This window comes from Nematolebias whitei, chromosome 1 (genome assembly GCF_014905685.2).
Source record: "Nematolebias whitei isolate Nwh7 chromosome 1, NemWhi1, whole genome shotgun sequence".
NCBI classification, from domain to species: domain Eukaryota; kingdom Metazoa; phylum Chordata; class Actinopteri; order Cyprinodontiformes; family Rivulidae; genus Nematolebias; species Nematolebias whitei.
Window position 1 is genome coordinate 28,868,087 of NC_056498.1, and position 12,334 is coordinate 28,880,420.

A 12,334-nucleotide genomic window follows, 5' to 3' on the forward strand; every position below is an offset into this window, starting at 1 on the left:
TGGTATCATTTCTGAAATATCACCAAAATAAATATATTTAGGTTGTAGTGTTTATGATTTATGTATATTTTTTCTGCAACATTCCCTGTTTCCAGAGAATTGGCACCATTTTCTGAAATGTGCTTTTAAGTGAGGAATATCTTTTGGACTAGAGTAACACCTGCCCCCACCCTCAATCGCCCCTCTCTAGGCCCATGAGCAAGGCGCTTAACCCCCATCTGCTCTCTAAACAGGTCTCTTGAAAAGGAGTTCTCGTGGCTCAATGAGACTACCTGTATAAATAAAGGGTAAATGAAAAATAAATGAAAAAACAAACAATTAAGACTCATATAGACTGCAAATAATTTTTATACAATTGTTGGCATATTTAACTGACACTGCAGTCAGAAAATTTATGTATTTTTAGCAAATTTATGAGATTAAGCAAATCAATATTTTAGAAGAAATTAACCGTGATCAGTTGTAGATTGGAAGTTAAAGGATGTGTATACAATTACTTTTTTATTTTAAAACTACTGACACTTTGTCACTACTCAGCTGGACTTTCAGTTTGAGAGAGTTGAGCATAAATAATTTATAGCGTTGCACATACGTCATTTCATCAAACCTGTCACCGAACAGCTCCCATTTACCGGCATCAATATATCGCGTACGGTAAAAGAAAAGCCGTATTTTTAATGTCATAAAGGAGCTGAGAACATTCTTGGTGCCAAAGTGCAACTCATTTTGTGACGTTATTAAACTTCCTTTGCAACAGTGGTGACACAATTTACATTTTTCTGGAAATTCAAAAAAGTACTCTGTGGCTGAATTTATTGCAGTCCGGTAGTTTTTCGGTGAAAAGGGTCAGCTGTTGCAGCTCACAGTGTGTTTACAGCTGCACCGGACAGCAGAGTGACTCACAGCATTTCTGTGTTTAAGAACCTCTCTGTGTTTAGACTCTGTGGGGGCCACACGGTGGAAAGTTTGTCTCTCTACACAACTGTAATGCCATTTCTAAAACTTTGGGGGACTTTAAGGATGCTTGTAACGATGATTCTTGACTTCAGTGCATGAATCACCGTGTTTCATCATGTTCTCATTTTGTGCTTTCCCAACTTCAGCAAGTTTAGGCAGAAGTAGTTTTGTTCTCGAGCCGCAGCAGATTACACAACAATATAAAAATCATAAACAATTAATGAGTGCTCATTCAAGGTGACTTTATTGTGATTCGCATCACGTGGTACATGAGGTGGAACGAAATTGTGTACTCAAGGTCCCAGTTACCCACAAAAATAGCAATAATATGAACTATAAAAAAGAAACAGTATACAAGGATCTTAAGATACATGCCAAACAATAATAATATAATACAATACGGTGTATTAAACAGCAGCCTGAACATCTGTTGTGAGCAGATGGGTATGAATACAGCAGAGAGTGAAAAATAAATGGGTGACAAGTTCCCCTGAAAAGATATGAAATCATGCCAAACATGAGCCAGGATGTTTTTATTTTAATTATTGTATCATTCTCAATTTATAGCCTTTTTTTTTTTTTTTTTTTTTTTTTTTGAAGGAAACTTTGCTTTTAATTTTCAACAAAAATTAAAAGAGTAAAATTTCTTCTTGTAGGTTTGAGTCATTTTGCAACTGGTTTGTATCTATTAAAAAAAAAAAAAACATTAATCCTGTTGTGTTTTTCTTCACCTTGATATTATTTTTTTATTATCACTTGCTGTCAAAAGGCATAAGGTGTCTGCAAATGTAGTTGTCTGTTTTCAAAGAATCTCGTGAACCACTTGACAGATCTTAATGAAACTTTCAAAAATGTAAAATTGAATGTACGTTTACAACTGATTTCCTTCTGGCGTCAGCTCAATTCAAGGTGGCTGCAACGGGTAATCGGCATTAGTAACCATAAAATTAGCTGTGTCAAAATACAGATATTAAGCTAAAATGTGATGGTTGTAGCTGAAAAACCCTGCACATGTTCTCAGTGCTAAAATTTTGTTGTTCTGTACCATAAGAATATATAATTCATTCGTTAAAACCCTGTCTATATGATTACTTTTTTTTTTTTACAAAATTGTTGGACTTATCATGTCTGCCATTAGGTGACAAGAACGTCTTTATCAATAAATCAAAATACAGACGAGCGTTCTTAGCTTGGCTAACATTTATTCAAAACTTTTTTTTTTATTTAATTTTTTTTAATTTCCTCTCAGTTATTACTTTGTTCAACAAATGACCAAAGCTTTTGGTTGACAGGATCAAAATAAAGTGAGAGCTGCAAAAAAAAACCCAAATATATATATATTTTTAAATGCTTCGTTGTTGTTTTGGTTTCTAAGGTAGAAAATGATCATGGTATGGGCCAAATAAGCTGCGTTTCAAGTTCACACGTACATCCAAAAATGAGTTTTTGAAAGTTTTCAAATTTTGAAATCTTTTTTGAAAAGGGGTTTTTCTCACCAGAACTGTGTGGACAGGCGAAGCAAGCCCAACAAAACATTCAGCTCTAAATAATTTCTTGGGTAATGTAGATGAGACGTTTTTTGAGTCACTGATTGAGCGGGGGCAGCACGGTGGCGCAACTGGTAGAGCTGCTGCCTCTCAGCGAGCAGGTCCTTGGTTCAAACCCCGGTCCAGGGGCCCTTCTGGGTGGAGTTTTCATGTTCCCTCCGTGCATGTGTGGGTTTTCTCCGGGTACTCCGGTTTCCTCCCACAGTCCAAAAACATGCATGTTAGGCTGATTGGTAACTCTAAATTGTCCCTAGGTGTGAGTGAGAGAGTGAATGGTTGTTTGTCTCGTTTGTCTCTATGTGTCCCTGTGATGGACTTGCGACCCGTCCAGGGTGTCCCCCGCCCCTCGCACAATGATTGCTGGACATGGGCACCAGCGACCCCCGTGACCCAAAATGGAATAAGCGGGTAAAGAAAATGGATGGATGGATGGATGATTGAGCAGGTAGTGTTAATGTTTTTATTTCTGGGCCTGTATTTATTCAATAATCTTTAAAAAATACCTCAGATTTTCCACACAAACTACAAAACACACTAAATGAGATCTGTGATCATCTTAACGTATCAGCTCACTCTCAGTTCACTGTTTTTCTGTCCCACCAACAGAGGGAAGACCAGAACCCACCCACAACGTCAAACCACCTGCCGACAGGGCAGACGCTGCACAGCCGCAGCTTCAAGACGTGATGGATGTGGAGGGAGTGCATCTAGAAGAAGGAACGCTTGAAACTTCCCAGGGAGAGGACTCTGAGCTCAGCTTGAGCTTCCAGGGCTACGTCGCCGAGCTGCGACAGTGCCAGACCAAAATGAGGGGTGCCCAGCTGCCCCAAAATGGCCGCAACCCACCAGAGGGCAAAGACTGCCAGTCGGATCTGTACAAGGCCACTATTGTCTGAAGGGACCCTCTCCTTGCCCCCACACTACTGCACTTTTTAAGCCAGAGGCACTGATGTCTGAATGATAAGTAAAATAATAAGCTGCACGTAAAGATGTCGATATTTTCTCTTGAAATGAACAAAAATGAAATAAATTCATGGTGATAGATGTATATAGGTTTAAAATTCTAGACCCGCTGTTGTCAAGTTTTAGTAATGTGGTTATTTTGAGTCTGTGATAGGGTTTTTTCTTTTTTTTTGTATGGTTTAATAATTTTAAGTGAAATGCAACAAAAGTCACAGTAAAGTCATAAAACCTCCTGGGAACCATTTTCTAACCAGACATATGAATGATTATAATAGCTCTGAAGTTATAATTAATTGCTCGGTAATTGTAAGAAAACAATAAAGAGCAACATAATGTTCGAAAAATGTAGCAAATGCAAACGTTAATACTATTTAGCTAACTTCCGAATTGTTAAATTTGATATCAAAGAGATAGTTAACATGTCTTTAAGTGGGGCTTAGTGGAAAGGTCTTATTTAGGACGAATGCGTGGACAATTTGAACGCAGCATTAGAGATTCATACTGGCCAGGTTGACGAGTTAACAGAGTGGATTGTTGCCATCTTAACTTCAACTTCAAAAATTCAATGAAAAATGTATTTTATAACTCATTATTTCATTGTCAAGTATAAAGATCATCAGCATCATGATCATTCAATCGCCCAATTTACCTTGCTTGTTGGCACAAAGTCAATATGTGCCATGCGTTGTGTTACATCGATCACTCACTTCCTTACGAATTTAAACAATGGTCCAATCCTGCTTTGTGGTTCGATGCGCTTGCATTCATTTCCTATCAAATTCTGTGATTGTCTCCTATACCGCTCACGTGATCCTCGAAACACACTGGTCTGAACTGATATGAAATAAAGAAATTACAACGCTCTCCAGATGTGTGACACAGTTTTGCTTGGGAAGAGCTCAGAACACAACAGAAAACTAACTGGTTGAATTTATTTGGATATAGGCACCTAGTGACACATGGGCTTTGTGCAATTCTAATGAGCAAACCCATAGATTGGATGAGATCCTCACAAACGTCAAAGTATAATATAATCGATGCTTGGCCAGTGTTGGGTCGTCCTTCCATCTGCTTCTCAGCTTGTATGGATCGGGAAGTAGCTTCCTCACATACCGCTCCCTTAAGCTTTCTAGATAAACCTTAATCCGCTGATAACGGGTCAGTTCTTTTTTTATTTATCACGTCATCTTTTGTTGACTGGGTTTGGGTTTTGCTCACCAATTACAACGCAATAATGAGCTATACAGTAGTCCTTGACTTATCGTTGTGGTTACGTTCCAGACACCCCTGCGATAGGTGAAAATTCGTGAAGGTCGTTATATTTATTTTATTATTATTTATTATTTCAGTCTCTTACGAAAATTTCACAAAAGAGCGCAGAGAAAGAACAGACAGACTGATGTTACGATTACTGAGCCAATCAGCACCCGGGATACAGAGCACAATGCTCTGGTTGGTCACCTTCCATCAACCAGCCAATCGTGTGTCGTGTACAATCTTGAATTGAAAACCCGCAAAACAGTGAATGCGCAAAAGTCGAACCGTGAAATAGCAAGGGACTATTGTAGTTTGTTTTGGCTGCTCCCTTCTGCTGTGGTTGCCATAGCAAGCTAACACATGAAAGATATGACAATTGTTTACACCGGATGCCCTTCCTGATACAACCTGGGCTCAAACCCACAACCTCAGGATCAGAAGACCGCAGCACTGACCACTGAGCTACCGCAGCCCCGTGATTATCCCTAGTGTCAGTTATTCCAGCATATTGGATATTGCTGGAAGTGCCCCAGGTTGCAAATACGTATCCATGTATATATGTAACTGACTGTGGTGAAAAAGTATATATTAACATAAACTGCAAAAAATGTTTGAGATTGGCATTATTTTAAGATGGCAGCAATTCACTTGTCTCAAAATTGATTTTAAAACAACTATCTATAACAGGTAATATATTAATGGTTTATAACCTTTCCACACAACCCCATTTCAAATTGCAATCATCCCTTTAAATTGCTAATTGCCCACTCAATAGCTTCTTTCTTTAGTTTCCCGTTGTGTACGGATGTTAGATATAATAAACAAAATTAGGAGTTGTTAAGTGGAGTTTATTATTCATATTTTTAATGTCAAACTGATGTTGACTGTTAGAAAGTAGCAACTGAACAGGAGGAAAAAAAACAGAAGTTTCTTGGATATTTATTTATTTATTTTTTTGTTTGCGTTGCCTTCTGATATTTTACTGGTATTTTTTGAGGGTACTTCTATTGTCTGTATTTCCAGCTTCTGTGGTTTTGAATTTGTCCAGATTGTTGAACAATTAAAATGCTTTTGTGGCTACAACCTCAACTTTGATTCTAATTTTATTAAGTGCGGTAAGGCCTTTTCGCAGTTACTAATACGCATGCTTAATTCAATGTTGGCAGTGGCAGTCATTCCTTATCATTAATTTTATTGAACAATATTAGACATGGGCACAACTGGTAGAGCTGTTGCCTCTCAGTGTGCAGGTCCCTGGTTCAAATCCTGGTCCGGGGGCCTTTCTGGGTGGAGTTTGCATGTTCTTTCTGTGTATGTGTGGGTTTTCTCCGGGTGCTCCGGTTTCCTCCCACAGACCAAAAACATGCATGTTAGGCTGATTGGTAACTCTAAATTGTCCCTAGGTGTGAATGAGAGTGAATGATTGTATGTGGCCCTGTGATGGACTTGCGACCCATCCAGGGTATATCCCGCCCCTCGCATAGTGATTGTTGGACATGGGCACCGGCGACCCCTGTGACCCAAAATGGAAGAAGTGGGTAAAAGATAATGGATGGATGGAATATTAGACATGGAAAAGCCGCCATAGCCAATCGGTAAGGAAAATGTGAGTCGCTTTTTTTTTACAGGTTTTTTTCTGATTTTGCAAGTCGCTGGGAACCCTGTTGTTTCTTTTCTCTTATAGTGTTAGGACTGGGTTTGTTCGGGGACATGGTCATAAATTGTCCAGCCTCCTCTTTGTATTTTTAGCTCAGTATCTGGGGAACCGATGATCACAGCTGTTTTAAATTAGAGGTTAGATTGTGGGAGTGGGGAGTGTGTCTTGATACAGCTAATCACTGCTGGAATGCTAACAATATGTGAAGTTATAAAGTTTATTTGGACATTTTACTACGTTAATGAGGTCTTCACGAGGACTGTAACTCCTTCCAGATGGTGCATCCAGAATTGGACTTTCTCTTATCTAAAGCACTTGATGGCTAGCTTACAGATGTTTAGTTGCTTTCACATTTCTTCTGATTCCTTCAGTGCTGGTGTTGTTGTCAAACAGTGTCTTGTCTCAAGGCCAAAAGGCTTCAACTTGGTCTAATCAGTTTCAACAGTGGCCTTTTATTTGCCATTCTTCCATGAAGCTCAGCCTGGGGATGAGCCAGGGCAACAGTTGTATGCAGTTTATCCCATCTCACCTGCTGAAGTTTGTAACTCCTTCAGTGGTCACATGTGTCTTGGTGACTTTTCTTACCATTCTCTTTCCTCAAAAGTTTTTCTATGGATTTGTATTTGACTGTTTTTTGTTGTTCGTTAAGCTAATAATCATTTGGCGAGAGATGAACCAGGTTGTGTCCCCACATATATAACTTGGCAATGAACATTTTTTATTTTGTTCTTGGGCTCTTTGTTACTAGCAGGCTGTCACAAAACACTTATTTGTCATTTACGTAGTTGAATCTGAAAAACCCCGAGAGATTTAGAGATCCTTTATTGTCGTTCGCACCATTTGTGGTACATGTGGTGGAACGAAATTATGTACACAGGGTTCCAGTGACATCCAACAATAAAATGTAAAAGAAAAACAGTAGTAAGATCTAAGATATGAACTAAGAAAACAAACTAAATATACACCAAGCACTTATAGCATAAAAACAATGAGAACAGCAGCACGAACATGAGTCTGTGTGAGCAGATGAGCACGAATGAACACAGCAACATGATGTAATTCTTCACAGTGATTATCCTAGTTAGACATTCATGAGTCTAACTGCCTCAGGGTAGAAGCTGTTCCTCAGTCTAGTGGTTCTACACTTAATGCTCCTCAACCTCCTTCCTGAGGGGAGCGGGGCAAAAAGTGTGTGTGCTGGATGAGTGGTGTCTTTCATGATGCAGGTGGCCCTCTTCCTGCATCTGGAGGTGTGGATGTCTGTGATGGTGGGGAGTCTGACTCCAACAGACTTCTGTGCAGCCTTCACCACTCTCTGCAAAGCATCAACGAGGTTGATGGACAAACAGTAGTATTTTAACAACAACAAAAATTTCCAAAGAGCTACGACATTGTAGGGCTGGCACTTATAGAAATGAATAAAAAGTAGATTAGAGCGTTGAGTGACTTCCTGAGAAACGTTGATCTTCTTCAGTAAATCAAAGTATTGGGTGAAAAGCAAGTTTTGAATAGTTTTGTCTGTATGGAAACGTGGTGGGACTTGGAAGTCAGCGGTGTCTTTCGTTACTTATCAGTGAGACTTACATGTTGGTAGGTGAAAACTCAAAAAACGACCAGTCCTCGTATCATCGCTGTCCCATCGCATCACTGCCTGAATCCTCCTCATGAATGTCTGGAGTTCAGCAGACAAACATCCCATCACTTTATTGAAAAGCTTGAAGGAAATAGTTTAAACACCTCAAGCAGCTCCACTTGGTTCCTTCATGAAGAGTTCAAAAACCCTCTGTTGTGCTAAAAGGCTGTTGAAGACTTTAAACACAAGTGTAGTTGCTCTTTTTGTGCAACACCGGACCTGAAAAAAAAGTCTTCTCACAAACTTACGTTGTGCATTTTCAAGCGGAGGAGCTGGAGCGTCATCTCCTTCCTTTTCTTTTGGAGGAAAGGCAGATTTTCCAGACAATCATTGATACAATAGAAGTCACTCTGCACCGACGACTCTGAAATAGGTGGCGATGACCACAGTACACGTATTTAAGATGACAAAGGAGCCGACCTGGACAGGGAATAAAAGCAAAAATTCCCATAAGTAAACTGCAGGCAACAGGGACAATAAATGAATTGAAACATTTCTACGTTGAAATTTTTCCATGAAATGACTTCCAAGGTGCAGTGTAAGTTGACTTTATGAAAAACATCTGTTATGCTGTAAAAAGATTAGTTAAAATGTCCCTGCCTTGGTCTGGCACCAACCAGTCTTAACTTCTCTGGTTAACATTATGACTTGAAACCTTGTTTAAACATAAGCTAGCATTTTCGGAAAAACTGCTTCCACATCTGAAAAAAAATTAATGTTAACTTTAGCTTGCCAGACAAGATTGCCACAACCATGTTTCCTGCTGCAGAGCAGGCGCCCATTCAGACAGAAACTAGTCCTCAACTTCACCAAAGATCTGGCGGGATGTTTAAACCAACCAATAGGAAGACGTGATGCTTAAACCGACCAATAGGAAGAAAGAAGAAGACTATGAGTCACAGAGACTCAGATGCTGTCCACAGCTCACTCAAACTACTTTAGGACGCTTCACAGAATTGGACCTGCTCCATTCACACACAACCTGTTGTTTCTCTCTAAAATACTATTAATCGTGTTTACAAATGTAAAAGTAGATGTTTAACAACCCGTTAAAATAGGCTACACCAAAATGCAGGAAACTTTGTTGGATTTTTTTTTACCTGGATTACCGAGCATAACTTTAGCCCTATTTGCATGGGATTAGTTTTACCTAAGGTCCACATGTAATAAATAACTCCTCAACGTCTGCTTTTTATGTTGCGCATTCACACAGGATAACCAAAGCCTGAGATTTAGCTGAACTTTACGGACATCTTCCGGATGTGATGTTAATGCGTTGCGTATTGCATAACATTCGCTTGTGTGCTCGTGTGTTGTTCATGTGTTGCTTGTGTATTCCGTTACGGGTCGATAGGCTTTTGCTGGTCCAGGATACAAAAGGTTATTTATGCACTCCAATGCAGCCTCTATTGCCAAAAGCAAATAAAAATTCGCTCAGGAAACAAAAACTGCCTAATTACGTATTGGATCCCGCCCATTTCTTTCCAAATCACAGAGATGCTTATTTGTATTGGATTAGTATTATCACAGGACCACAGAGTTCAGCAAAATATAGTAGGTAATTTGCGGGGGAATTTTTACTTTACAAATTACTGACATGGCCAATTCGCACGGGATTAACAACACAGACAATCTCCGTAATTATTACAAATAGCATGTGGACCCTAGGTAAAATTAATCCCGTGCAAATAGGGCTTTTGATGACCTGGTTATGAGTTTTAAATTCTCTAAAAGTCATAATTACGACTTTGTGTAAATAATTATTACTTACACTCACAATTATCATAATACAACGGAGCTTTTGGGCCACACACACAAAAATATATATATTACATTGCCATGATAAGAAAAAAATTAAAAGCCATAAAATTACAAGAATAAAGTCATAGAATTACGAGAAAACATTTAATAAAGTCTTAATATTCCAAGAATAAAGTCTAAAGAATAAATACTTTTTTTTACAGCTGTCGTATAAATTTTTTTCCCACGAGTCGGATCCACAATGCGACCTGTCCACCAATCTAGTAGGCGTGTCATCAAATGACCAATCCGAAGCTAAATGAGTCGTAATATTGTCCGAACTCTGACACCATAAAGCAGGTTTACCGCATTTTAACTGTGGTAAAATGAAGAATGTTTGTTAAACTTTATTGTTATTGACACTCTTACTCAAAACGTGTTCCAGTACTGCCACCTACTGTTGTGTTTTTGTATGCTGCTTCTGGGATGCATATACGTAACATCATTACGTCACGAGTTTCATTTTCGTTTCCGTTTGAAAACGGCGCTCAGTGAGTGAAACTGTGTAATCTGTTAGCCCATCAGTATCATATTATTATCAGAATCAGGACTTTGACTTGCTCTGTTGTCTGTCTGTTGGAGTCAGCCTCCCCACCATCACAGACATTTACATCTCTTGATGCAGGAAGAGGGCCACCTGCATCATGAAGGACCCCACTCATCCAGCACATACACTTTTTACCCCACTCCCCCCAGGAAGGAGGTTAAGGAGCATTAAGTGTAGAACCACTAGACTGAGGAACAGCTTCTACCCTGAGGCTGTTAGACTCATCTAACCAGAATAATCACTGTGAAGAATTACATCATGTTGTTGTGTTCATTCATGCTCATCTGCTCACACAGACTCATGTTCGTGCTGCTGTTCGGCGTATTGTTTTTATGCTATTAGTTCTTAGTGTATATTTAGTTGATGTTATTCTTAGTTCAAAGTCTTAGTTTATATCAGCTCTTATAACTGTTTTTCTTTTACATTTTATTGTTGGATGTAACTGGGACCCTGTGTACATAATTACGTTCCATCACACGTACCACATATGGTGCAAATGACAATAAAGAAAATCTGAATCTGATGGGCTGCAGTGCAGTTTTCTGCAGGTAAGGAGCATTTAGCTTCGGATTGGTCATTTGCTGACACGCCTACTGGATTGACTGACAGGTGTCGTAGATCCGACTCATGGGGAAAAAAAAGTAACGACAGCTGTAAAAAAAAAAAAAGTCTCATACGACTTTATTCTCGTAATTCTATGACTTTATTTTTGTAATTCTACAACATTATTCTTGAAATTCTATGACCTTATTCTTGTAAATCTACGACTTTATTCTTGTAATTCTACAACATTATTCTCGTAATTCTATGACTTTATTCTTGTAATTCTACAACGTAATTCTCGTAATTTTACAACGTTAGAGGTCAGTGGACCAGTTGCTCCTCACAGTTCCAGGAACTCGTCTTAAGCGCAGAGGTGACAGGGCCTTCTCTGTAGCAGGTCCAAGACTTTGGAACGAGTTGTCTCTGCTTGTCAGACAGGCCCCCTCCCTCTCGGTTTTCAAGTCCTGTTTAAAAACCCACGACTATTCAGTAGCTTTCAACACCAGATGATCTGTGTTTAGAACCTGTATGCTCCACACTGGTTAGTCGTCATATTTATTATCCGCATTGTTTTTATGTCTATATTTCTGATTTACCTCATTTTGTATTTTGCTTTGTGTGTTGCGTGTTTTTCTGTCTGTACAGCACTTTAGTTGGCCTTGTCGCTGTTTTAAGTGCTCTATAAATAAAATTGTATGGTATGGTATTCTCGTAATTCTACCACTTTATTCTTGTAATTCTACGACATTATTCTCGTAATTCTACGACGTTATTCTCGTATTTCTATGACGTTATTCTCGTAATTCTACGACTTTATTCTTGTAATTCTACGACGTTATTCTTGTAATTCTACGACGTTATTATCGTAATTCTACGACGTTATTCTCGTAATTCTACGACGTTATTCTTGTATTTCTACGACGTTATTCTCGTAATTCTACGACGTTAATTCTCGTAATTCTACGACGTTATTCTCGTAATTTTACCACTTTATTCTCGTAATTCTACGACGTTATTATCGTAATTCTACGACGTTATTCTTGTATTTCTACGACGTTATTCTCGTAATTCTACGACGTTAATTCTCGTAATTCTACCACTTTATTCTCGTAATTCTACGACGTTATTCTCGTAATTCTACGACGTTATTCTCGCAATTCTACGACGTTATTCTCGCAATTCTACGACTTTATTCTCGTAATTCTATGACGTTATTCTCGTAATGGTACGGCTTTATTCGTGTAATTTTATGGCTTTTAATGTTTGTTTTTTCTTATAGCGTGGCAATGTAATTTTTTTTTTTTTTTTGCGTGACCCTAAAGCTTTGTCATATCATAATAATATTTAACTGTAATTTTAAACTCACGGTAACGACTGTTAAACTTTTACCCTGTGATTCTTTATTTTTATTTATTTATTTATTTGTAGTG

The 12,334-nt window shown here is 38.6% G+C and overlaps 2 protein-coding genes across 5 annotated transcripts in view; both read left to right on the forward strand.

The window, feature by feature from the left end:
* Positions 1-3,535, forward strand: part of LOC119409187 (regulator of G-protein signaling 12) — an 80,172-nt gene extending 76,637 nt beyond the window's left edge. The window contains exon 17 of the mRNA XM_037676046.1: positions 3,111-3,535. Coding sequence (XP_037531974.1) covers positions 3,111-3,400 — 290 coding nt within the window. The 3' untranslated portion in view covers positions 3,401-3,535. The remainder of the gene's footprint in view (positions 1-3,110) is intronic.
* Positions 1-12,334, forward strand: part of gps2 (G protein pathway suppressor 2) — an 831,114-nt gene that overhangs the window by 323,688 nt on the left and 495,092 nt on the right. The window lies entirely within an intron of this gene.